This window comes from Phlebotomus papatasi, chromosome 2 (assembly GCF_024763615.1).
Source record: "Phlebotomus papatasi isolate M1 chromosome 2, Ppap_2.1, whole genome shotgun sequence".
In the NCBI taxonomy this organism is placed as follows: domain Eukaryota; kingdom Metazoa; phylum Arthropoda; class Insecta; order Diptera; family Psychodidae; genus Phlebotomus; species Phlebotomus papatasi.
Window position 1 is genome coordinate 84,317,424 of NC_077223.1, and position 25,179 is coordinate 84,342,602.

General features: G+C 33.9%; 2 protein-coding genes across 5 annotated transcripts in view; one reads left to right on the plus strand and one right to left on the minus strand.

The window, feature by feature from the left end:
• The first annotated feature begins 304 nt into the window (after positions 1-304).
• LOC129804791 (peroxisomal membrane protein 2) lies at positions 305-6,982 on the plus strand. The gene is made up of 3 exons (XM_055852391.1): positions 305-394; positions 464-559; positions 6,401-6,982. Exons 1-3 carry the CDS (start codon positions 306-308, stop codon positions 6,771-6,773), a joined length of 558 nt encoding a protein of 185 aa, XP_055708366.1. The 5' UTR covers position 305; the 3' UTR covers positions 6,774-6,982.
• LOC129804745 (serine/arginine repetitive matrix protein 2) overlaps positions 6,787-25,179 on the minus strand; it is a 29,541-nt gene continuing 11,148 nt past the window's right edge. The window contains exons 3-9 of one of the 4 annotated variants that reach the window (XM_055852311.1): positions 22,618-22,899; positions 22,456-22,512; positions 20,893-21,025; positions 18,065-18,117; positions 13,460-15,187; positions 10,910-11,131; positions 6,787-10,216 (exon numbers count right to left, since the gene is read on the minus strand). In XM_055852311.1, the coding sequence (XP_055708286.1) occupies positions 10,090-10,216; positions 10,910-11,131; positions 13,460-15,187; positions 18,065-18,117; positions 20,893-21,025; positions 22,456-22,512; positions 22,618-22,899 (2,602 nt within the window). In that variant the 3' untranslated portion in view covers positions 6,787-10,089. Of the gene's footprint in view, positions 10,217-10,527; positions 10,798-10,909; positions 11,132-13,459; positions 15,188-18,064; positions 18,118-18,528; positions 18,706-20,892; positions 21,026-22,455; positions 22,513-22,617; positions 22,900-25,179 lie in introns of those variants that run through there. The other 3 variants (XM_055852312.1, XM_055852314.1, XM_055852313.1) reach the window with 3 other exon arrangements.

The window sequence follows — 25,179 nt, forward strand, 5'->3', positions numbered from 1 at the left end:
CAACTCAGAGATAATTCACGAAATCTTGGGGAAATTTATCATAAATTCTCACAAAAGGACTTAACAAAGCCCCCAGTGAAAGTGTTAATTCAGTTGGATGTGCAAAATTGCGCAATTTTGCGAAAAATCTCACTTTTAACCTTCGACCCACTCTCCAAGTGCACGAAGAGATTAGCCAAGAAGGCAAAAAAACACTGCCTTATCTCTCTTTTATTACCTTCGAAAGACATAATTGTCCCAAGTATATTGAGGCAAAGAGTGTTGGGAAAGACGTTAAATATCGTGCAAAAATTCTATAGAGAAAAATGTCGCTGTCGAAGCCCATTTACAATTTAATTGGCACCTACTTTGAGCAATTGTTCAATCATCCAATCAGGACAAAATCGCTTACGAGGTTTGCATTTTTGAGCTTCTTCTCTCTGACCAGTAATTGCTAATTATCATTTTTCTCTCACCTTTTCAGCTGTGTCATCGCCACCACGGGCAATATTGTGTCTCAGAAGATTTCCGGGAGCGGCAAAATTAATCCACAGAGCGCCTGCGCTTACGGATTGTTTGGGTAAGTGGAGATTTTTAGATTCCTAAAAGGATCTTCTGGGAAGGGATTGGAATTCTCTACATGGGTAGAGAATGGGACGTAAACTATCTTATCAGTCTCAAATAAGGCATCATGCAAATGGCTTATCAATTGGGTGATAACTAGAAATTGCTGTTTTCCACCTAACATTGAGATATATTTCTATTAATTTCTTCTCCTGAGTTATAAATATTTCCTAAATTAATCCGAAGATTTTATGTAACTTGACGAATTCTTATTAATAGAAAATTTTATTTGATATTTCTAATATTAAAATGTTAGATAGGGGAAGGCTTTCAGGTTTCGCATTCAGTTTTCTTATCGTTATCCTTATCGTGCCGAAATTTTGGATCTATTCGTTCAGCACGAGTGTAGGCTACGACGAACAGGGAGGGCTGTTGTCCCCCGCCCCCGGCCCAAACGATACTAAAAAACAAAAAAGTATAACACTTAAAAGTAATCGAAGAAAAAATAGGTTTTAAGGGCATTTTCACCTAAGAAAAGCGCCTTTATTGGTTTGAAATGAAAGGTTTTTAATTGTACTTTATGAGCTTTTCTAAAAGCCAAAATCATTTAATTCGGATTAAAAATGGATTTATGGTTAATTTTCTAAAGAAATGTTGCACAAAATCAAATTTTAGGGTGGAGTAACCACTTATCGCCATGTTTAGGAAAAAGAGAAATTAATTTTATTATAACTTTTGAACTCTTATTACAAGATAACTCAAATTTGACACAAAACTACTCAGATGTATTGGCTTTTGATTCGTGAAAACTTGTCCTAGAATTTAACGCTGAATTACTTAAAAAACTGATTTTTATTAACAATGCAAAAATAAGCACTTCGTCGCCATTTTTCACCACTTTTCGCCAGTTTTGTAACCACTTCTCGCCACCCACTTGAAAAGGTCCAAACTCGATTATTTTAGGCAATGTTATAAAAAGAATAGGGTGGAGTCTACACTTGTGGATGTTACACACTTATGGACAGCTCGTATAAATCTCTATTTTTACATAAAATAAATGTTGGAAAATTACAATATTAACATTATTTTATGGCTTATCTTTAAATACAACTTGAAAACTAATTTCCTTTAATATTTAACCACAATTCTAATTGTTTTAAGAAAAATATTTTGCTGATGCGATAATTGATTAAAAATACATGAAATTGCTAAGATATTTGCTAACGCACTTGCAAATTTTAATGCCAAAATTTCATATATTATATCGAAAATATTTAATGTTATGTTTCTGATACTCTTTCATTAGTTACTAATTTTCCTTTTTTTATTTGATTTTTTATATATTTTGGTATAGAAATATTAAATTAGGAGATGTCCATAAGCGTAAATTTATTTGAGGAGATTACACACTTATGGACGTGATATTTTACGAGTGGCGCCCTCACAAAATTTTATTATTGGAGCATTGTCAATCGTTGTGATAAGTTTTTTCCATGGAGTTGAAGAGGATTTCTGGCAAACAATATCAAGTAATATTTAAGGTAAATGTTTGATATCAAGTGGAAAAGTGTAATCCTATTTTCCTGAAAATTGTAGATTTTAAACTAAATGTTTGTATATTTTTCAACATAACCTAACTTTTGATTGGAAGAACAATGACACCTCCTAAAAGTGCGAAGAAAATAACAAAAAGACAACAGCTATATTCCTGCCAGAGTGTAACGAAAGCCTTAAAGATCATTATTGTAAATGGAATGAACTTGACTAAGGATTCTCAGCACATTCCTGTACAACACTACACAGAAAGTCTCCGAATAAGGTATCTGGTCATGGAGGATATCACAGTGCTTTGAAAAAGAAAACGCGAGAGGAAATTGTGAGGTGGATTTTCTATTCTGCTAAGTGTAGCTTTCCCATAACTAAAGACGATACTAGCCACACTAGAGAAAATCATTTCAGTGACGCAATTCCAAACAGGGTTTTAAGAACGCAAGACCATCAAATCAGTCGTTCTATAGATTTTTAAGGAGGCATCCGGAAGTTGTTCAAAGATCAAACAAGTGAGACAAGAAAATTGAGGAAGATCAAATAGACAGAAGACGAATAAATCTAGAAAAGTAGATCAAGAAAGAAGAAAACATAAAAAAATAAGAAGAAAAAAAGAAAAGAGGTGCAAAAGAAAATTAACTGTTCAAAAAAATTTAAAGAAAAAAAAATTAACAAAAGTTGATGAACTTGCTTAAAATTATTGTATTTAACTTACATTCCATTTCACTAATTTTTTTTATATCATTAATTTGGATTTCTAACACTTTTCAACTTGTGTCCATAAGTGTGTACATGAGCATCCATAAGTGTGTAAAAGTGTCCACAAGTGGAGAATTTGATATGATCAGAAGATCTAAATTATTTGGGGGACTTAAGGGAATATTTTAATTAATTCGCTGGAGGTTATCGAAAGGAGCTATATTAAACAACTTACACTTAAAATTTCATTTTATTTAGTCAAAAAGAAAACGAATTACAAACTGTTATACCCTTAATCTGTCCATATGTGTAGACTCGACCCTACATTCAGCATTTCTTTTTACTCTTAATCACCTCATTATTAGGGGAGACTAGGGCAAAATTTATCAAAACGAAAATTTCAATATTCACTATTTTCTAAAATAAAAGACAGGTTTGAAATTTTTATTATAGATAGCCTTCATGAACTTCTTAAACTTACAAAGTTTCATGGGATTCGAGGAAGGATTATGTAATAAAATAAAAAATAATGAAATTTTGAGCCCTATTTTTGGACTATTTAACTTACAGAAAATATCTGATTAGCTTAATTTAAGCACATTTCTCGTTAAGATAGAGAAAAATTATCTTCGACAAAGTTGTAGAGGAATAAATTTCCTATAAAAATATGTCTATTTGATATTTTTAACGTTTGCGGGAGTAAAACGTCACAAATTATCCGAAGACTGACAAAATTTGCCCCAGCAATTTTGAGATTCTCCACAAAATCGACTTTTAGAAAATGATTCGAAAATCACATTTCTTTCGAGGTAGAGGAAAATAGTCTTCTGCAGTGTTGTAGAGCAGTAAATTTCCTATAAGAATATGCTCATTACAAAACGTTTAAGTTTTCTCAGACCTCGTGAAAGAAAATATGCATTTTGACAAGTTTTGCCCCAGTCTCCCCTACTCACTTTAAACGATTTTCTTCCACTTTTCTTTGAGAAATCAAATTATCGGTCTATTGCAGAAAGTAAACAATGTAAATTTGACAACTGAGAATCAACGAAGTGAAGTTAGCGTCGCCTATTGAAAAGAGATGGCGACAGGTGGTAAAATCAATTCCCAAGTCCTTTATTTTCAAAAAAAGAGCGCGACGATGGGTCCATATTGAATTCAGAGCATAAAGAGGGTTGTGATATTGATAAAAATTAGTGCTATATCATATAAAATGAGTGCCCAAATTGGAGTTAAAATCACAATGATTAAATTTGAGTAGAAATTTTATAAGGAAATTAGATTCAGAGTGAAATCAAGAGAAATAAAATTTGAGGTTAAATCCGACGGCGTCCCCAATGAATTCATGCAAAAGCAAGCAGAAAAACCTCCACCGGCGAGAAGTGTTGCAAATTTTTCAATGTGGGAACAACCAGATGATATTGGAAAAGAACTAGATACTAGAGGAAGCAATAAACTGGGAGCACAAAATTATTTAGACCGGAAGGAAAATCTTGGTGACCAAGACCAGAGGAAGCCTTCAAACATTAAATAGAAGAACTCAAGAAGATCACAAAATAGGGAATATGACGGTGAAAATATATTAACGTGGAGCTTAGAATCAGTGCAAAGCATTTAGTCAGAGACGAGTAAATGATATAATGGGATAAAAAAATGAAAGAATGAGCATAAAAACTTCATGGAAAAGTAAATCAAAAGACAAAGAAGGCATATTTAAATTCATTAAATAAATAAAAAGTGAGCATATAATAATTAAAAAAACAGTGAACGTTAAAAAATAAAATAAAGTGATAAATGAAAAAAAAAAAAATAAAATTTAAAGTGAGCGAACGAAATGGCTATATGGACCTAATTGAGTCCGACAGCCAAAACGTAAAACAAAAGAAGAAGAAGAAGAAAATCAATTCCAGAAGATAACCACTTTTCGCCATGCCTCATTTTTATATAAAAGTGATATAAAATGAAATATTTATTTACTAAATACAAATTTTATGTATTCCAAAAGTGTAATTAAATATTCAATGGACAAATTATTGATCCAAAAAGGTATTTTTTGCTTGATGAAAATTTGATGACACTATATTTGGTAAGCAATATTGGATTCAATGCACACTTGCTTAAAATATTACTCTGCTCAAAATCGTAAATTCAAAACGAAACGAATAATTACTATTTTTCGACTCTATACGTAGCAGCAGTAAAAATACAAAGATCTTTCCGGCTCATTTATTTCACAAATCGCGAAAACTAGTGATTCATATATAAGTGGCGAAAAGTGGTGATTCCACCCTAAATCTGTTTACGCGATTTTAGGCATTTGAAGTTCATTTTGTAGAGTTAATTTAGTAGACCAATTTAAAAAAAGAAAATTGGAAAAAAGTGTTAGAGTCGTTAGAGTTCTCGAGATATTGCATTTTGAATGAAATGAAGAAAGAATAAAATTTCATTTTTAACATAGGTTGTTTTTTATTTTTCTAAAAATTCTACTATGTTTTTTTGAAAATATTTATATATTTTTGTAGAGCTCTTTAAGTAGATGAGTTTAAAAAAAAAATAAAATTTATCTAACGAGATTTTTTTTGTCAAAAAGCTCTTGGTCCTTTACAAATAATTTTTTATTTGGCAAGGCCTTCGTGAAGATATTCGCAAATTTACTTTTGTAGTTATGTAATAGGTCTGTTATGTTAATAATACAAAAATTTAATAACAAAATATGAGCAAAATTTACGTCAAATCATAAAATCTTTCTTTTTCGCTATAATCAAAACAAACATTATTTTTTCAGCTAAACCAGCTAAACCTTTATTGTACAGTGGAGGAAATTCAAATAGGTACTTTTGAAAATGAGGTGGTATTGATGGAAGCAGGATCCCAACAATCTACTATTATTTCAGGTAGAGGTCTACCTAGAAATATTTTTGGGCAGACCTGCACTTGACATAATAATAGTAGAGGAAAGTACTCTGCCTTCAAATGTTCATGTCTTCGAATAATGTGAATTTTCTTTTAGTTTTCCTAAGAGACTTATATATTTTTATTAAAATATTAGTTGGCTTATCATAAATTGTTGACATTTCCGTGATAATTTAGTGTAAATCTCTTATGAAAAGCAAAATAAATCCACATTATTCGAAGGCATGAACGTTCGAAGGGAGAGCACTTTCCCCTACACAGAGAAGAAATATTTTGTAACAATGTTCGTAAATGTTTTGTGAATTCCTATGGGGGACATACAAAATGCTCGTTAATCGTATAACCCACAAATAAGTTCGTAAAAGTTTGTACTTTTTTCACAAACATTGTTCGTAACATGATCACTTGACGAGCATTTTTTGTACTTTTACAAACATTTGTTCGTAAAAACACAAAAAATGTTCGTAAAATTTTGTCATTTGTTCGTAAATGTTTGTTTTCCTGTCGAACATTTTACGAATATTTACGAACAAATGACAAACTTTTACCCATAGAACCCCATGGGAATTCACAAACATTTACGAACATTTTTACAAAATATTTTTTTCTGTGTAGGTTCGTCTGACCAACCACTCACGCTTCCCCCTTTTCAAAAATACCTATTTGAATTTCCTCCACTGTAGCAATACTCTTCCAACAGATTGATCTTTGGAGGAACTCTCCCGCACTATTTCTACGTGTTCGTGGACCGAATAGTTTCCGATGAGCTAAGATTCCGGAAATTCTATCAATTTGTACTGGAACGCCTTACCTTCACGCCCTTCTTCCAGCTGTGCTCCCTCTATTTCCTGTCGCGCTTCGAGGGAAAGACCCATGAAGTGGCCTTTGCCAATCTCTACAAACTCTACTGGCCAGTTTTGCAGGCAAACTGGAAGTACCTGACGCTGTTTTCATTCTTCAACATCATATTCCTGCCACCTTTCTTGCGTGTCTTTGCTGCCAATATCATTGGTTTCTTCTGGATTATCTTCCTGGCCAACAAGAGGCGCCGGGCAGCTAAGAAGACTGAGTGATCAACAATCAACATCAATCACAAATGTGGCATTTTATTTTCTCTATACTCTTCTGTATTCCATTATTTTTATATTTTTACTTTTTTTATGCTTTGAAGAGAGAGCAACTCTGGAGCATTTCTTGGGGTTGGTGACTGTGGGATTATTTTTTATTGTAAAATCATGCCTTTTTATGGAAATAAATGTTAATGATTAAGGGAATAAATACACTTGGAGCGTGTTATTCAGGGGTAAAAATTGCACAAAGAAAATCAAGCGTCAAAAGACTTTTTTTTTAAAGACTAGATTGGATGAAAACATTGGGAATGTCGAGGATTCATGGAATATTCTATTTGGTAAGTGGTTTGGAATTGTCATTTTACTCATAAATAATGCAATCCCAAATAAATTGAGGAATTACAGCAGTAAAGGGGGAGATATCTGAATGTAATTTTATTTTAAATTTAACTTTTTTTTATCAGAAATACACAATTAAGTGTAGATCTCCGTTAAGAATTTTCTATTCTAAAGTGCTCTGATTTTATCCAGGAATATATTAAAAAATTTCCTGAAATCTGTTCTGCACTATCTGTCTTTTATGAAAGCGTACAAAAATATCATTAGATGTACAGTAGACTCTCGCAAATTCGGCTCTTTTAAGATTGAGCTACTTTTTAATTCGGGCAGCGGTTACATTTGAAAAAAGTTTGTTGTCATTTTTCAAGTTTGATTATGATTATCAAATGAATCAAATATGCTCAAATTTGGCATGGTTTCTCTTAGTTTTGATGTGATTTTGCATTATTAAGTGATTTTAATGCAATTTACGTTATATATGAGTGTGTAAACTCAATATCTATATGCACATGAATAAAAAATCGTTGCATTTCAAAAAGTTTGTCGCCCTAATTTCTGTCTAATTCGGCTGACATTTCGGTCCCATATGCCCGAATTTGAGAGAGTCTACTGTATATCTGTGTCTAAAATGTGTATCTTAACAGCAAATTCATTGCTCTCTTCCACTTGGATCGTTATTGAGCGTAGATATTGTGATAAAATTGCATCGTAATTACTTAGGGATAGTGAATTATTGACGACAGACCTCCTCTTGCCTTATCCAGAATACGGTCTTGGGTCCCTCATACCCCGAAATACTTGTTTTGAGACAAGAATTCCAGTATATTGGCGGCTTTGGTGTAATTTTTTACACTTAAACCCTAAACTTCGGGAGGGCCTCGTATAAGCGTTTGAACAACAAGGAAGACGGACCCAACGTTTTTGGAATAATCAGAGAAAAAGAGGGAGTTAATCTTTGCACCTTTATAACCCAGGCGTAGTTTTTGCATTTGGTAAGGTAAAGTGCCTTCAAGTCGACCGGTAGAGTTATTTATTCAATTTATTTATATTTGCACTGATATTTGGCGTATGATCTAACATTAATAGGTCATTTATTCCATAAATAAATACGAATCAGTGACAATTTCGTGTAAATTTGCCATTAAACATTCAAAAATTGACAAACCGATCGAGTCGAGGAACTGGTCGACTCGAAGGGACTTTACCTTATCAATCACAGTTCAGGATGAATCGCCTGCTCTTTAAATGGGGAGGCTCCTAGGGTTGCAGTAACCGAGTCAACCCTACCAGACACGCGCATTCCTCTTGTTCCTATGAATGAAATCTCTATGATTCCACCGTTTAGGTTTAATTCTCCTGCCGTGAGAGCATTTACGTGCAAGTCGCCTTGAGGCTTACTAAAAGTCGAGAAGTAGAAACTCTTCTGAAAGAGGGATGAAATATAAGAATCCTAGAACCCTGCTTTAGACCTTTGGAAATGCCCCAATGGCTGTCGTAAGCGGAAGAGAACGGTAATTTTGGGCCTTCCTATCGACAACCCTACTCTGCATTATTCCCTAAATACGCCTAGAGGAGTTCAGGCATTGAATTCTGGGGTATTTTACCCAAATTAGATCACAATTGCACGATGTCTTTTCACTTAATCGAAGCCATGGATGAGTTTTTTTTATCCTTTCTAGGGGGTGGTCGCATCAGGGTGCATTTATTATTTAGGTGGGGTCATAGCTACCCAAATCCCTAACATGCCATTGCTCCTAATACCATATTCTGGGAACCACTGCTCTCAACATAAATCTCTCGCCTTAAGTCGTAAGTGTATCTAGGGCAGACCTGTGCTTATTAAAAGTCGTGTAGTATCGGAAATTTTGTGTTGATAGTTCTAATGGAAATTGCAGATTGACGTGGTGGTAACACTAATCCCGCTTATTCACGGTGCTATGATGAATATTTTTGCGCCAAAATGACATAATAGAAAGAAAAACTCTCATAAAAATAAATTGTCTTCTTGATATCTTTGTCGAAATACGGATAGCTGTTCACTAAATACCCTTTTACTTGAATCTTCCGGAAATATGAAGAAATTTAAAGAAAATATTATTTCAAATGACAAGCTTCCTAAATCGCGCGCAATTCAACTGTGAGAGAGAGATAGAGACACAAATAACTCACTTGACAAACGTCTGGCGGCGCTTCGGTTGCAAAAAATCTCTGAAATGCGACAAAATATTTTCTTCTCTATTTTATCCTTATTAGCAGGTCGTGTCCCTTCTTGTAATATGTACTTTTGTAGTCCTTATTAATCAAAATAGTGTTGTACAAAAGGGTTTTTCTCAAACCTATCCTAAATTTTGGGACAGCTCAAAAGAATATGAGTCTTCCAGCTCAAAATTTCATCCCAATATTTTTGTTGTAATATCGACAATTATTCAAGATTAACCCAAATCACTGTATTCAAATAAATTATTAAAAGAATTTTCTTGTGAAAATGACTTAACTCTAAGGAATTAAAAAAATTTCACATTAAAAACTTCTCATTTTCTCAACGTGAATTTTCGCGGCATTTCGAAGAATAAAAACTGGCACCACAATATTCACTTCGGCTTTTATTTTAGCACAGGCCTGATCTAGGGTATTACTTCTCATTTCATTTAGATATTTTTGAAAGATATTTGCAGAAAGCATAAAATTTTTAAATATTCTCTATAATTTTGTGGTATTCGTTAGATATTTCCCCCTTGACTCGTAATTGTTGATGAGACAATTTTTGTGAAATATTCCCCATTGAAAACAATTTAATCAATTTTCAAATGAAAATTTAAATATTTTCCATGAATCCCTGCTTTTTTGGGAATGGGAATGTGGAGGGGGAATGATAAAATTGTGGTAGTTTTCACTATAAGATACATTCAATCCTAAACACAGTTAAATTGCTGATTGCTGTTAATATACGATGGCATTTTGATTAGCATATCGCTCCAGCCTAATGTGGAGACACCGTGCGACTCTTGCTCCTGGAGCCAGCATGACTGAACGGAGAGCTATAGCTGCTTCCGCTCGAGGGAGTCGATGGTGTTGGTCGATGGTAAGGAATCGGCCTCTTCCTCGCACTACATTTTGCCAGCATTTTCAAAAAAGGGGGCAGGAATAATGGTTAATGTGTTAATGGTGAATGTTAATTTTTGCAGAAAGGGAAAAACCACACAAGATGCAGCAGGGAAAAAGTGATTAAACTGAAGGGCGACAAATATATAAAAGCTGCAAAATAATTTTTCAAACTGAAATAAAAATTATAATTCATAAATTAACCATGCTTGAAGAAAATTTTCCCCTTGCATTTTGCATTTTAAAAAAAAATTGCATTCCTGGGAAAAATTTCCTTCTACATTTTAAAAGGAAATAAAAAGAAAACAGGATAAAATATCAAATGAATTCTTAACTGTATTTATGCAAAAGAAAATCCACTCATTCTCATTCCAATTTCACTACAAATTCATCTTCAAGGTGTTGTTGGGTGATAAATCAATTTTCTCTCACTCTTTATAAATAAAAAAAAAATCAAATTTCGAGTGTCACAAATTCACAAATTTTTCCACTTATTTTTTTTTTAAATAAAAACAAAATTTCTCTCGAAAATTAAAAAAAAAGAAAAAAACACATCATCTATCGGCGATAATTGGATCTCTCTTTACTAGAAAATAAAAAGAGAAAAAAATAAAAGATAATTGAAATAAAAATAAAATCGTGCATTCTAGCGTTGAATTCTTTTCAATATAAAAGTCTTTTTTTTATTGAAGCCTTACCTCGTGATCCGACGTCGATCGAGAAAACTTGGTGATCCACGTCGTCGAGGAATCGATGGTGATCGAGATCGTTCAGATGATCGTGATCTCGATCTCCGAGAGCTTGCAGAAGAACTTCCGGAGCTGCTGCTTCGACTTCCAGAGCGACTAGAACGTGAAGAGTGGCTCCTTGAACCAGAACTTCCGCTACTTGAGCCACTTGATGAAGATGAGTAGCGAGATCTGCAAAGTATTCCCAATTAATGGTCAAATAAATACATTTTATCCGCCATAAATTCAATGAAAAACAGTTAATACATCTTATTCAAATTCTTGTAACATGCAAGATTCATAAATTTCCCACGAATGGCGCTACAATCGCCTTTTTTCTAAAACTGAAAAAAAACTACTCAAATTGACTAGTTTTTCTGTAATATATTTCAGCGCATTAAAAAATCCATGAGATAAAGGACTCTATTCTGCGAATAAAGATATAGATAAAGTTTCAAAATAAAGATTTTAAAAATTTCAAGATTTGGCATTCTGCGATCTTGGATAAAAAGTCGAAAACGCAAATAAAGATTTCAATATCCAAACTGTCACTTATACCTTGTCATTTTGGTACTTTAGTCAACCAAGCCGATTTCCTGGTAGGAGTAGGAGATATTTTTTCTAGTTAATTTTCACGACAAGGAGTGGAAATTTTCTTTTAAAATTGTGGTGGACGAGGAAAATCTTTCGGGTGGTATGAAATAGCTTACAAAATTGACATCTTTAAGTGCAAAAGTCCTGGAAATAATTTCACTTTTCATACACTTCTCAGGTACTTTGAGAAAAAAATATTTCCGGAACAAAAAGAGCTTGAAACTAATTGAATACCAAGAAATCAGAGGGAATGTTTTATAAATTTTAGACGATTGGATTAAGGTACAGAAACCCCGAATTTCATGTTCAATTGTCTTTTTAATGTAGATTTATGAGTGCACTTTTCACAAAATTTCTTAGATGGATTTACCGGTTTAAGAATCAGGAAACATCTGGCAGCAAAACAATTTAAAAATTAAAATTTAACTAACTAACTACATACTGAGATGCAAACGATCCTTTCAACATCAAGTCAGTCATAGAGAACCCAGATAACTTTCAGCTACCGGATCATCACTGTCATTGTCATTAGATCGAAAAAGAATGATCACTGTGTTATAAAACGTATCAGGTTCTAGTCGAGGAAATTCCTCTAGATCCTAAACCTGAAGCTTCGGCATATAAAGTACCTGTAACAATAACGAGGGCTAGGATTGTGTAGGAAGAAGATAACCATAAAAAAAGCAAACTGAACGTTCTTAGGAAAAGTCTAGTAGTTGTATTATTGTATTCCTAATGTATTATAGCGTATTACTCTCGTTATACTGCTTCTGCATCCTTAAATTTTCTAATAAATTAAAAGAACTTCCAGGGTTTTAATGCTTTTCAAACGACTTTCAAAACGGAAATAAAGATTTCAAAGCACCTCGAGACCACCTTTGAAATCTTGGGCGCAGAATACCAAATCTTGAAATATTTTTATCCAAGCTATACCTAAATAAAGATATTTGACAGCATTATTTTGAAATCTTGTTTGTAGAATACAAAATTTTTATATTTATCTTTATTTCTTTATATTTATCTTTATCTTTATTCGCAGAATAGAACCCTTATTTTGGATGGTGATTTATTTGAATTTTCAATTTTAACCAAAAATAACCTGAAAAATAGCAGGTTTACACTTTTCAGGTGTTCGTAATTTTTCTTAGACTAATCCAGATTCAGAATAAAAATTCTCCGGATTTTTCGATTGGAAATAAAGCACACGCAATAATTCAAAGAGAGGTTATACAAGATTTGACCTAACCTTGAAAATTGTCTTTTAAGTCTTCAAAAACACCAAATTTTCCTTTAAAAAGAAATGTTTTGATCAGATGAGTTCTGTAACGTAACCTCTTGTAACGTAGGATCCATTTGTTTGAGGTTATAAGACCAAATAACCTTACTTTTTTTCTCAATCAATTAGAATTTGTAAATTTCTCAACTGGCTGAACCTGTTTAGATTGTGAAAGCCATTTTAGAGACAAAAATTGCAATGCGGGAAATTTTATGACGTTGAGCTTGTTTAAAATTATAACCTAACAAACATAACCTCAAAAATGTACAAAACTAGGTACAGAAGACTCTCTCAAATTCGGGCATTTGGGACCGAAATGTCGCCCGAATTTGAGAGAAATTCAGGCGTCAAACTGTTTGAAATGCAACGATCTTTTGTTCATTTGCATAGTCGCATTAAGTTTACGTACTCATATTTAATATAAATCTCCTGAAAACCTCTTATTAATGCAAAATCATATCACAACTAAGACAAATCGTGGTAAATTTAAGCATATTTGCTTCATTTGATAATCAGAATCAAACCTGGAAAATATCAACAAACTTTTTTTCAAATTTAATTGCTGCCCGAATTAAAAGGTATCCCGATCTTAAAAGAGCCGCATTAGCGAGAGTCTACTGTAAGTATTAATTAAACTCGAATTAACTTACCGCTTTGACGATCGTGATCGACTCCTTGATTTTCTTGTCGTATTCCCAGCAGGATTCCCAGAAGTGGAGTCAACTTTGGGCTTAGGTGAGATCTGAGCCACGGGCGGTTGTTTTACTGGTTTCACTGGAGCCACTTCAACCTTTTCCTCAGGCTTCCTCTTGGGTGATGCCTTGTCGTTGATCTTGAACGGTGGAATCATGATTTTTGCCTTCTCCGGTTTCGGTTCTGGCTTCTTCGGACTGTCATCTTCGGAACTGGATGATGAAGATGACGAAGAAGACGAAGATGAAGATGAGGATGAAGTTCTCTGCTCAAATTCCACCAATTTCTCTCCACTTGCTGCCTGTATCTGAGGCTGTGGCTCAGTCAGGGGTACACTTATTGGGATCCGTGATGAAGTAGCCTGATATACAGACTCCGAAGTCGTACGCTTCTTCTCAATGGTTTCCTTGGCTTTTGCTGCCAAACCACTCTTCAGTGCAATGAGCATATCGAGATCTTTTGGTTCAAGATCCATTCTCTTCATAAAAAGTTCAGCTTCTGGATAATCTCTTGCCCCTCGGGCATCCTCTTGACTATCTGCACTCTCCTCCCGCTCAGCAAGTGTCTGAACCCTTACAACTGGCTTATTGGGGAGGCGTTTGCGTTCCCGGGAACGAGATCTCGACTCCTTGGACACCTTTTCTTCTTGCGTCTTCTTCTGAGGCGGCGAAGGTGTTCTGCCACGGCTAGATTGAGTCCTTCTGGGTACTGGTGACTTGGATTTTTCCTGAGTTCTCCTGTCGTCCGCTTTTCGTTGTAGAATTTCCTTGTACAGTTCTGGATTGCGTCGAGCTGGGGAGTAACTCAAAGCTGATGAGTCACTCGATGGCGATCGTGATTTCTTTTCTTCAGAGACTCTCTTCGAATTGGCTTTAATCTCACTCCTTGAGTCTAGTCTAGCTTCATATCGTCCAGATTTGGATGTCGAAGCTCTTGGATCTTCATCAACTGATCTCTTACGATAGTCCTCATCTGGACCTTTTCCACTCTTCCTCTGTGACAATGATCGCGATCTTCTGCTACGATCTCTACGATCCCGGGATATCTCAGGTGTTGGACTCCTCCTAACCCGACTCCTCTTTCGACTTGGAGACTTACTGTCATGTGATTCTCTCTGTTGCCTTCGTTTCTGTGCCTTCGGACTAGGTGAATGGTTCTTTCGATCACGTGATCTGTTGCGCCTTGGAGATCGCGAAGAATCCCTTCGAGAAGATCCAGATCGGCGTCTTCGTCGTTCTGGAGTTCGCGATCTATGCTTTTGAGGTGTCCTCGAACGATTCCTCTGCGAAGATCGATCATTTCTCTGCCGAGATCGCGATCTCGAAACCTTTCTCTTGGCCTCTTTGACCGGAGTGATACTCCTTCGGCGATTCTTATCTTTCTTCCCACGATCTTCAGGTGACACTGATCTCTGCCTGTGATCTCTCTTGGGCGTCACCGATCTCTTGTCATACTTGGAACGCTTAGGAGAAACACTCTTCTGTCTCGATTTTGGAGACTTCTTCTTCTCTCGCGATCTTCTTTCACTACGTGAGCGTGATCTACGAGAATGATGATCTTCTTTCGATTCACGATCCCTTCTGCGACTATCTCGCTTATCTCGACGATCTCTCTTATCTTCCACTTCCTCTCGACGACGCTTCTCACGATGCTTCGATGAGTGTTTCTTTCTAACTTCCGGAGAACTACACAAAGTGATTAACAATGTTAAAAATAATTCTCCTATAATTACTTATTCATTAAATGGAAAAGTAAGCGTCAACCATATTGAGAATAATTGTATTCTAATGGCTATTATCTTTAGAAATCTGTTGTCTTTAGAAAATTCCTTTTGAAAAGTATAAGCCTTAGGTTTCTTTTAGATTTTTTCGATAACGATCGACTTTTATCAATTTTATAATTTTATCACACGTTTTAAGGGTTACATCGGGTCATCAAAAAATTAGGACATAGTTAGATAGGGCATCACACTCGGAGGAGTCCCTATATCCTCCTCTTGTCTTTCGAACGTACTATGCTCCCAAACAATTTAGTGACTTCTAAGTTCCCTAGTTTTGGTTATCATCACGAGGATTATTCGCTTTTAGATCGATAAAAACTGATAGAAAGATTTCCTTCCAGAGATGAAGTCTAAGTTCTTCTGGAGATTTATCAAAAAGTTTGACTGAGTGATAAAACCTCTTGCGAGACTTCATCGTTGCTCTTGATTTTAAATTACCATGAGAAGATGCTTTGTGAGCTTTCGAACAATGCGAATTTTCTCTTTATTTCCAAAGAGTTGGTTCCGCATTTCTTAGCCATAAGTTTAGGATTTATGAACCTTATCTTCATTGTAAAAATAGGCAGCCAAGTCCTTTTTTCCTATGTGCTAGGATCGTAAATAGAAAATTGGCCCAAAATGGGTAAATTTGATGGCGCACATTTCATTTGATTTCTCATAGTTAAACTCATTTCTAAAAAAAAATCATTTACACAGTGGATGAAGAGTATACTTGAGATGATATTTACGTAATATTTTTTTGCATCGGAGGGACATTATTTTCACGGTGGCGGAAAATTTACAAGTACTACACTGTGTGTGGTTTCAAACACTGAATGTGTGAGCGTTCGCACATCCATCAGACAACTCCAGCTTGAAAATCATAACCTCACTAAAGCCTCATAAGCCACAGTGAGACATTCGTGGTCATTTCCTCTTTGACAGGCGTATAGTCTCCTTCCCATCTTCATGAGAAGACGGTTATTGATAGTGTGGTGAACCGTGTGAACATGTTCATAGTCGATTTTTCGATATTCATTTGGAAGAAAAAACAGTGTTCCAGAAAATGTGAAAAAGGTGTTTAATTGATCTTCTTTTAGTGCAGTGATCGGAAAATAATTTTTAATTGTAGATAAAATTTATTTCGAGAAAAAAAGCAATGACGAACCCAAACCCCCATCGTGTGAACGCTGCCCCCGGGGGCAAGAATCGCACAAATCATCATATTTTCTTTTTCATTTTCCTGTCCAGGAAAAACTAACAATTCTGTGATAGTGAACTAGGAATGCATAGCAACCTGTAAGATCAGAGAACTTTTAGGTGTAGTGCAATTCACTGCCCATTTTACAGTTTAGTCAGAAAAGTCCTGAAAATGAAGCACGGAAAAATGTGCGAAGGCTGCCTACATTCCCCTATCACAACAAATATTCGCACTTCAGACGACTTCTGAGAAATGTCGTCACGCTGTCAGTCTGTCCGCCCGGCAGCCGCCAGCTCTAAAGGCCAAACGGTAAGCAACAGCCACTTGCGACCATCGGGGTACCCCCTCCCCATAATTCGACCCAAGAATTGTTCACATACCCCTCATTTTACCCCATCCCTCTCCTTTCCAACAAAAATCATGTTTTCTGGGAATGCTCGAAAACGCGTCGTGTGATTTTTTCATTTTTGGATACGTTTTAGTTTAGAGGTTATCCATGTGGACCCCAGCGAACACAGTTAGCTGAAAAAAGGTGCATGTTTAGCATATTTTCGCTGAAGTCATCAGTAAAAATGTGCTGACCGGTTAGCAGTCGCCGAATAAAAAGTGCTAACCAAATATATGGAAATGGCACTGTCTCGCGAATTTTCGTTTAGAGTTAGCAAAATTCAGGTAAAAATGCAAATATGTTCAGCTGAATTGAAATTGGTTAGCATTTGGTGCTTGCTGAGACATTTCGTCCTTATACGAAAATACCGTTGAATTATTCCTAATAATGAGTTTTCAGGGTCAAAGGTGAAAAAGGCTCTCAGAGAGAGTATTTCTCATCCGAATAGTACCATGGTTGGGCTCGTTGGAAAGGTCTTGGAACTTACCAGATAAACTGAATCGGCTATAATCGCTTCTGAACCGGTAATGAATCGGTTCATAACCGATAACTAATTTTTATTCAAAATTCAACTATATTACTCCTGGAGTGTATTTTAGCCAATGTTTTGAGTGATTTCTAAATCGGTTCAAATCGGTTGCGAACCGGTTATAAACCGATTATGACCCGTTAAGTAACTTCCGCCCGAAAATCAATTCTTTTACTCTTAAAACTATTTAGGGGGATTGTTTGAGTGATTTATGAATTTGTTCACATAGTTTGAGAACCGGTAAACAGTAAATAATGCGAAAGTACTTTTAAGGTTATAACATCTTTGTCATGATCTCGAGCACTTCGCAGACGCTTTGCCAGCCCTTTTAAAATTAATGACAATTATCTTGAAAATAGTTATTTATGATTCGTTGATAAAACCAGCCAATAGAAAACTTATGTAGGGGAAGGCTTTCAGGCTTCGCACATATCCTGAGTTTCGAACATTTAATATTTTTCCCATATTCCTTAAATGAATCTGACTTATTTTTTTCAGGAAATGTGTGACTTAAGACTAGCTAATAAAATATATTGCCATAGATAAGCTCAAATTCATTAAAAGAATATGCGAAAAATATGAAGTGTTCGAAGCTAGAGTGTGTGCGAAGTCCGAAAGCCTTCCCCTATTCACTATATCTGACGCTTTCTTTTGCATTCATTTGATAAAACGATATTTCACTTACCTGTCTCTAGAATTTTCAGATTCAGACCGTTTCTTCTTCTTGGATTTCTTCTTCTGCGGAAAGAAGAAAAGCAAATATACAGTGAGCAGATTAATCCCCAAAATAACTCAGATAGTAAAGAAATAATGTACTGTAAACACAAGTAAAAAATCAGCATCATTCTTTTACGTATGATGTTTCAGCGGCTTTGTTAGAAAATAAGAAATAAAAAGAAAAGCAATGAATTGCCATTAAAAATTCCACCTAGTGAAATATAATATATATAATGTTCAAATTTCAGTTTTAGTTTCATCAACAAATTACAATCTAATTTGCATTATTTTGTATGAAATTAATGTTTTCTGCTGTCATGAATATTCATTATCACAATCACATGTAAAAGAGACAGAGACAATGAATGCACAGGTAGTATAGGTAGGAAAAATAAAATAAAACTTTTAGAATAATTAAAAAAAAAAGATCTAAAGGTACAAGGAGACATAAAACGATTTGAAAGTAGGTTCACAGGTGATTTTTTTTTATACTTAAACTCTTCACTGTTTTGTTTTATGGATTTTTTTTGTTTGTTTGTTAAACGCGCACGAGAATTTTATGTCAAAATACTTACAGCAACTTATTAAGGATCTGCCTTGAGAGCTATCCTATTTAATGAAGCAATCAGAGTCAAACAAAACAATAATTGTTCACATTTTATCTCTCTTTTTTTTAAGTTGATTTTCATTTGAATAAAAAGGCAAAAAATAATTAAACAACGCTTGAGATTTCTAATGAATTTTCTCCTTTCTTTTAAACGCTTTTGTTATTGGTAAAACCGAAGATAAGAAAAAAAGAAGCATTGCTATTGTTTGATTATAAATTTTATCTGAAGAATGTAAAGATTTTTCTTCAGATTAATCACAATAAATTGTTATATATGTTAAAAAACCTTTGTTATCAGTCACACACAAAATCAAAAATAAGTTAGTATCGCACACTCAATCACACATCAAACATGAGTAAAAATAGGAAAATAAGATGAATGTAATAAGGAAATAAATTTTAGGATGAAGATATTACAAAAGATTTTTTGTTTTGTACATTTCGCTGGAATCTAACACGGAAAAGTATTTTTTTTTCTTATTTACATTATTTTTAATATTGATTGTTAAAAAAATATGATTAGGTGTCCAGTAAATGTAAATTAGTGATGGGAATTTCTAAAATAGATAAGAGGTTATGTTGCTAAATAATATTTTTCTGTTAGATAACCTTAAAACAATATAACCTGGTGATTTTGAAATGGTCAAATCTCGTAAGTTTCTAGTCCGGAAGCCCTTTTTACAGTAGACTCTCTCAAATTCGGGCATATAGGACCGAAATGTCAGCCGAATTAGACAGAAATTCGGGCGACAAAGTTTTTGAAATGCAACGATTTTTTATTCATGTGCATATAGATATTGAGTTTATACACTCATATATAATGTAAATTGCATGAAAATCCCTCAATAATGCAAAATCACATCAGAACTAAGACAAACCATGCCAAATTTGAGCATATTTGATTCATTTGATAATCATAATCAAACTTGAAAAATGACAACAAACTTTTTTCAAATGTAACCGCTGCCCGAATTAAAAAGTAGCCCGATCTTAAAAGAGCCGAATTTGCGAGAGTCTACTGTATAATATTATTTTGATATATATGAAATGTGAGGTTATATTGAACATAACCTCAAAAAACCAGGGCGTATTTTAATAATAATAATAATGCTGGCACAATATTCCATTCGCCTTATTATTTTTTTCCAGGAGCATGACGTTTCCTATGTTTCCCATATGTTTCTAGCGTGCCGAAAACACTTTGGAGTTTATTAGATGTTTTCTGTCATTGTAGAACGAAGTAGCAAAAATACAACTACAAAATAAAAGCCAACTTAATACTAAGTAGATAACCGAAAACCCAAATTTGGCAACCTACTTAGTTTCGGAGATATATCGTGAAATGTGTACGAAAACAGGGAAAAATTTACACTAAAACCGGTCGCATTTTTCAGAGCTAATGTCACCCCCCTGATTTTTTCTTATACGGGATGAGGTTGTCAGTCCTATGCCCGTGGAATCAAGTGCAGTAAAGCTCACTGGATGCAATCCGAACACCTTTAACGCCAGAAAAATTCCTGGTGACCTAAAAGGGATTCGAACCCGGGACATTTTAATATATATGAAATGTGAGGTTATATTGAACATAACCTCAAAAAACCAGGGCGTATTTTAGGTTAAACAAATTTTAGAAATTCTCTTATAAAAAAAAAAATTACGGTAAAAGCATAGGGACAACTGCAATCTAGAAAGATTTCGTAGCACTTTTTTAACATTTCATGGCAATTATAACCTCAAAAACCAATAATAATGACCTCAAAATATATCTAAAATTACTGAATTTATTTTTTTGCATTCATATAAAAAAATAATCGATTGCATTTCTATCTGCAAATTATTCCTAAAACGCAACGAAAAAAAAACATTTTTGAAAAAAAAATGTTGACTACCGATAAAAATGGATTAATCATGTAAGAAAAGAACCTGCAATTCAACTCCGAAAAATCCAAAGCTTCTAATTCAAAGTACATTTAGTAGATTTCTCAGTCGTAAGTAGAGAAAATTAGGTATTAAACTTCCTTCCTGATGATTCAAAACCAGGACTTTACGACCATCTAAAAACATATTTTTGCAGGTTATGTTACAAAATATCAACATAACCTCTTATCATTTTAGAAAATTTCTTCCCTATAGACGAATTTATCTGAAAGAAAAATATTTTCCCTGTTTGCCATCAACTACAAAATCACCTTGTCTTTCTTGGAAGATCTCTTCCTCTTGCGATCATCCTCACTGTCAGAATCATCTGAATCTGATGCACTATCTGATGAATCACTATCTGTATCAGCTCTTGCCTTCTTTGAGCTTTTCTTCTTCTTGGATCTATTAATTGGGGAAAGAAAGAAGTTCTATTGAAAAATCTTCTTCTCTTTGGCAGATCTTTCAATTAAAGGATAAAAGTTAAAATTTTGAGGATTATTTTCATTGCCAAAGACATTTTAACTGATCGTTACAAGATCTCTCAAAAATATGACATTACACAATATAAAAAAAATTAAAATAAACAGACAAAATGTATTTTTTTTTATCAAAAATAAAACTAAACAAAAGCAGCACAAAAAGGATGGATTCATACTTTTTATCTTTTAAATATAAATTCGATTTTCATATATTTTTTTTATATTTTACTTTTTCCATACATTTTATTTACTGTTGTTTTATTTTACCTTCATTACGTTTTCATCAATAATGGTCTGTCTTTAGAAAAAATAGAGATTTTCGTGAATAAAATTTAATTATTGTAAAAAAAAGTTTGAGTTTTTATTGGTTGTCGTTTTTCAAATCATTTTTTTTTTGGATCTTGTAGCTAAATTTTGTTTTCAAAAAAACACAAAAATAAATCGAAAAATAAAACTTAATTTCATTTCAACCGAAAGTAATTGGTATATCACACGAAAAATGTCTACATGTCTACAATTCATTGGGAAACAAAATTATAAATAAAAAGCATGCAACACTAATTTATCCAAAAAGGAATTAAAGTTTCTAGTTTAAAAATTTCGAATAATAAAAAAAAATCATTTTACAATAAATTTGAGTACTTTTTGGATACATTAGCACAACATTAGTCACTTGTAATTAAATATTTTGTTCTATAAAATATTTTAGTCGCATGGCGTTCTCTGATTGGCTAGAACTTGAAACCTTTCAAAGTTTTAAACCAATCAGAGAACAGAAAGCTATTCAAAATATTTTATGTGACTAAATATTTAATTACAAGAAAATAATGCTTTGATGAAAAAAATCACCAAACAAATATAAATATTTCTGACTTATTTCACTTTGTTGTTTTCATTAACTTTTTTTGAAACAACAATTTTTTTTTAAATTGAAGTTTCCATTTGGGAAATATCACAGAATATTTTTTTTATGTCACAATCAGAATTTTCTAGAGACCAACAGAAAGTTACTTACCCTATTTATTAATAAAATTAACATTGTGTTTATGTGTTTGAGCCAAGGAAGTAAGAAAGTAAAAAAGAAAGATTTGTCCAAAACATATTACAGAAACAGCTTTGTGGATTTAATCAAACATTGATTAAAAATAAAAACAAAACTAAAAAAATTTACGGATATATCTAGTTTCTTACATTTCTTCTGTGTTTATTAATTGTTTATTTTTTCGGAGGATTGGAGAGAGATAGAGAGAAAAAAACCCAAAGAAGAAGATACAATTCGAAAGAATCGTGAATAATTGTAAAATAAAAATTTCAAAACTGGCACAAGCATCATTAAAATGGGACAATACTTACTTTTTCTTCTTTGACTTTTTCGATTTCTTCTCCTTCTTGCGTTCAGGACTCGATGATCTAACGAAAAAAAAACGTACAAAGATTTCTTTTATCACTTACTGATCCTCTTAAACATTTATTTTCTTTTCTACAAGAAGTTTCGTCGTTTAAAAAAATACTTACAAATCACGAGATTTCTTCTTCTTTTTCTTCTTCTCCTTGGGCTCTTCCTTCTCTGGCGATGGAGTCCTCACCAGAGCATATTTCTTACTCCTCAGCCTTTCCGCCTGCCTCTGAGCCAACAATTCAGCCTGAAGAGCTACACTTTTGGCCAGATCCTCCTTTGCCTTCCTTTCAGGATCCAAACTGGTTCCTTCCATGAAGTACTCAGAGATACCAAAAGCCTCCCTCAACTTGGCATTCTTCTCTTGCTGAGCCGCTGCAATTTGGTGAGTTTCGCGGACTCTATTTTAAGAGACACGATGAAAGAAGAAAAAATATATGTCACCAGCTTATCTAAATGCAACCGGAATTCATGCAAATTGCCAATTTATGCAAAAATTCATGGAAATTTCTCAAGTTTAGAGCATTATTTGCATTTCTTTTCTCTTTGGCTCTGATCATCTGTCTTTGTCCCATACCCCTCCCAAAAAATAGTATAGAAAAAAATCAAGTATTGAAATATTGTTCGAATTCTTGATAAAATAGTCTTTGAGAAATCAGTGAAATATTGAATTAGAAAACCAAAAGAACGTCACGTTTAATCTATATTTGAAGACATTTTAACGTTATTGAGAGATATAAACTTTTTAATAAGGTCAAGTAAAAACTTCTGAGGCCTTTTCGCAAGATTTCTTTAGTGAGCAATATCTAACGATATATAAATCGCATCGGGTCATATCATACCACACAGCGTTTGCGATGTGACAATGATCTTAAAAACAAATTCGAGCAAATCGGTTAAAAAATGAGTGATTGACCTTTGACCTTTAATAACACTGCAACAATTTTGAACTTTTTTAACCTCAATATCGAGGTTAAAAAATAATCTGAGAGAAAAGTTGTACATGGACGAAAATGCAGCTGATTAAATTCTCTATCACACCCACAAAACAGATTGTTAGGGACAGTCCTAGTTTTCGAGATATTTTTGATCAAAGTTGCTAAAAAGTTGGATTTTTCCATGTTTTCTGACATATTTGAGACTACAGCGCCCCTGGTGTCAGTTGTACGAACTTCATCTGTTCAGAGGATTTATCGGGCATGTAAAGGAGACCAAATTATTCCAGAGTGAGAAATAAATCGGTTCAGCAGAATCGGAGATATAGGCACCCAAGTATCAAAAAACGGCAAAAACGGTTTTTCCTAAATACCAGGCGCAAAATCCAAATGAAATCAAAATGATAAGTATTTTCGTAAATCATTTGATCCTAGCAATAGAAAAAATAGCATGAGAACCCAGGGACAAAATCATCGTTGCACAGTGTAATTCAAAATGGCGAATTTTCCTGTCATAGATATGTTTGTTCGAAAAACTCACCCTGGAGGGGGACTCTGTAACGGTATGATAATGTCATATGACAAATTTTCCGAACAAATAAAGGTCGATGAGTATCGAAAAATTCAATTCGAATTGCTATTACAAGCAGCTATTTAAAGCTCTCATTTATTGATATGAGTCACACCTTCGAATAGTTTTGCCGAAGTATCACATGAAATGTTCAAAATTTGTCATATGACATTGTCATACGTCACAGAATTCCCCTGCCGGACTACCTGTAAAACCTATCCGAAAATCATTGAAAAAGCTTTAGAGCACTTTTGAGAAGATCTAAAAAAACATGGTTTTAGACAGGGGTATGACATTTCCTATGTTTCCTATATGTTTCTAGCGCGCCGAAAAAACTTTTGTGTTTATTAGCTGTTTTCTGTCATTATAGAATGAATTAGCAAAATATACTAATACAAAATAAAAGCCAATTTAATAACGAAGAGGCAACCGAAAACCCCAAATTGGCAATCTACATAGTTTTGAAGATATCTCGTGAAATGTGTACGAAAACAGAAAAAAATGTACACTAAAACTGGTCGCATTTTTTAATGGCACCCCCTGATTTTGGACGAGATGCAGGAGGGTGAGGGAGAAAAAAAGGAAAAGAACGTCTGCAGATAATATTTGTTTTTTTTTTTGAATTGGGGATCATTGAAGACCCCCAATAAAAAAGGTGTATATCGCTTTTATCGTTAAGCTCCTGTGAGGTAACAAGTTGAATAAAAGTGGATATAATTGTTCTCCCTTTGAGTCCGAGCAGTAAATTCTTTGTTGACAGTTTTTTTCGTATATGGACGAAATTTCCGCATCCCAGCGAAGACCAAATGATAAAAATAAACAAAATATTGGTAAAGTCAGCCAAATTGGGCTAAAACTGCTGATTTTTAGCACTTGGTATTAGCTGAACTAGGCATCCTCTAAAACAGATCAAAAGATTTAAAAAAAAATCGGAAGATTCGTTTTGGTGACATCCCTACTAAAAAGGGACAGATAATCCTAACCGGCTTATGTAGGTGAGATTCTTAACGTGAGCTAACTCGGAGTGCATGCAAATTCGATTTGGAGCTGAAGTTGGGAGACGCCATTCAGTTATCTTGAATCAAATTCGTGAAATTATACAAATTTTGTATTTAAACCAAAATATCAAGGATTTGGATGAACTGACAGAAAAGTGTTATATGGGTGAAATGTAG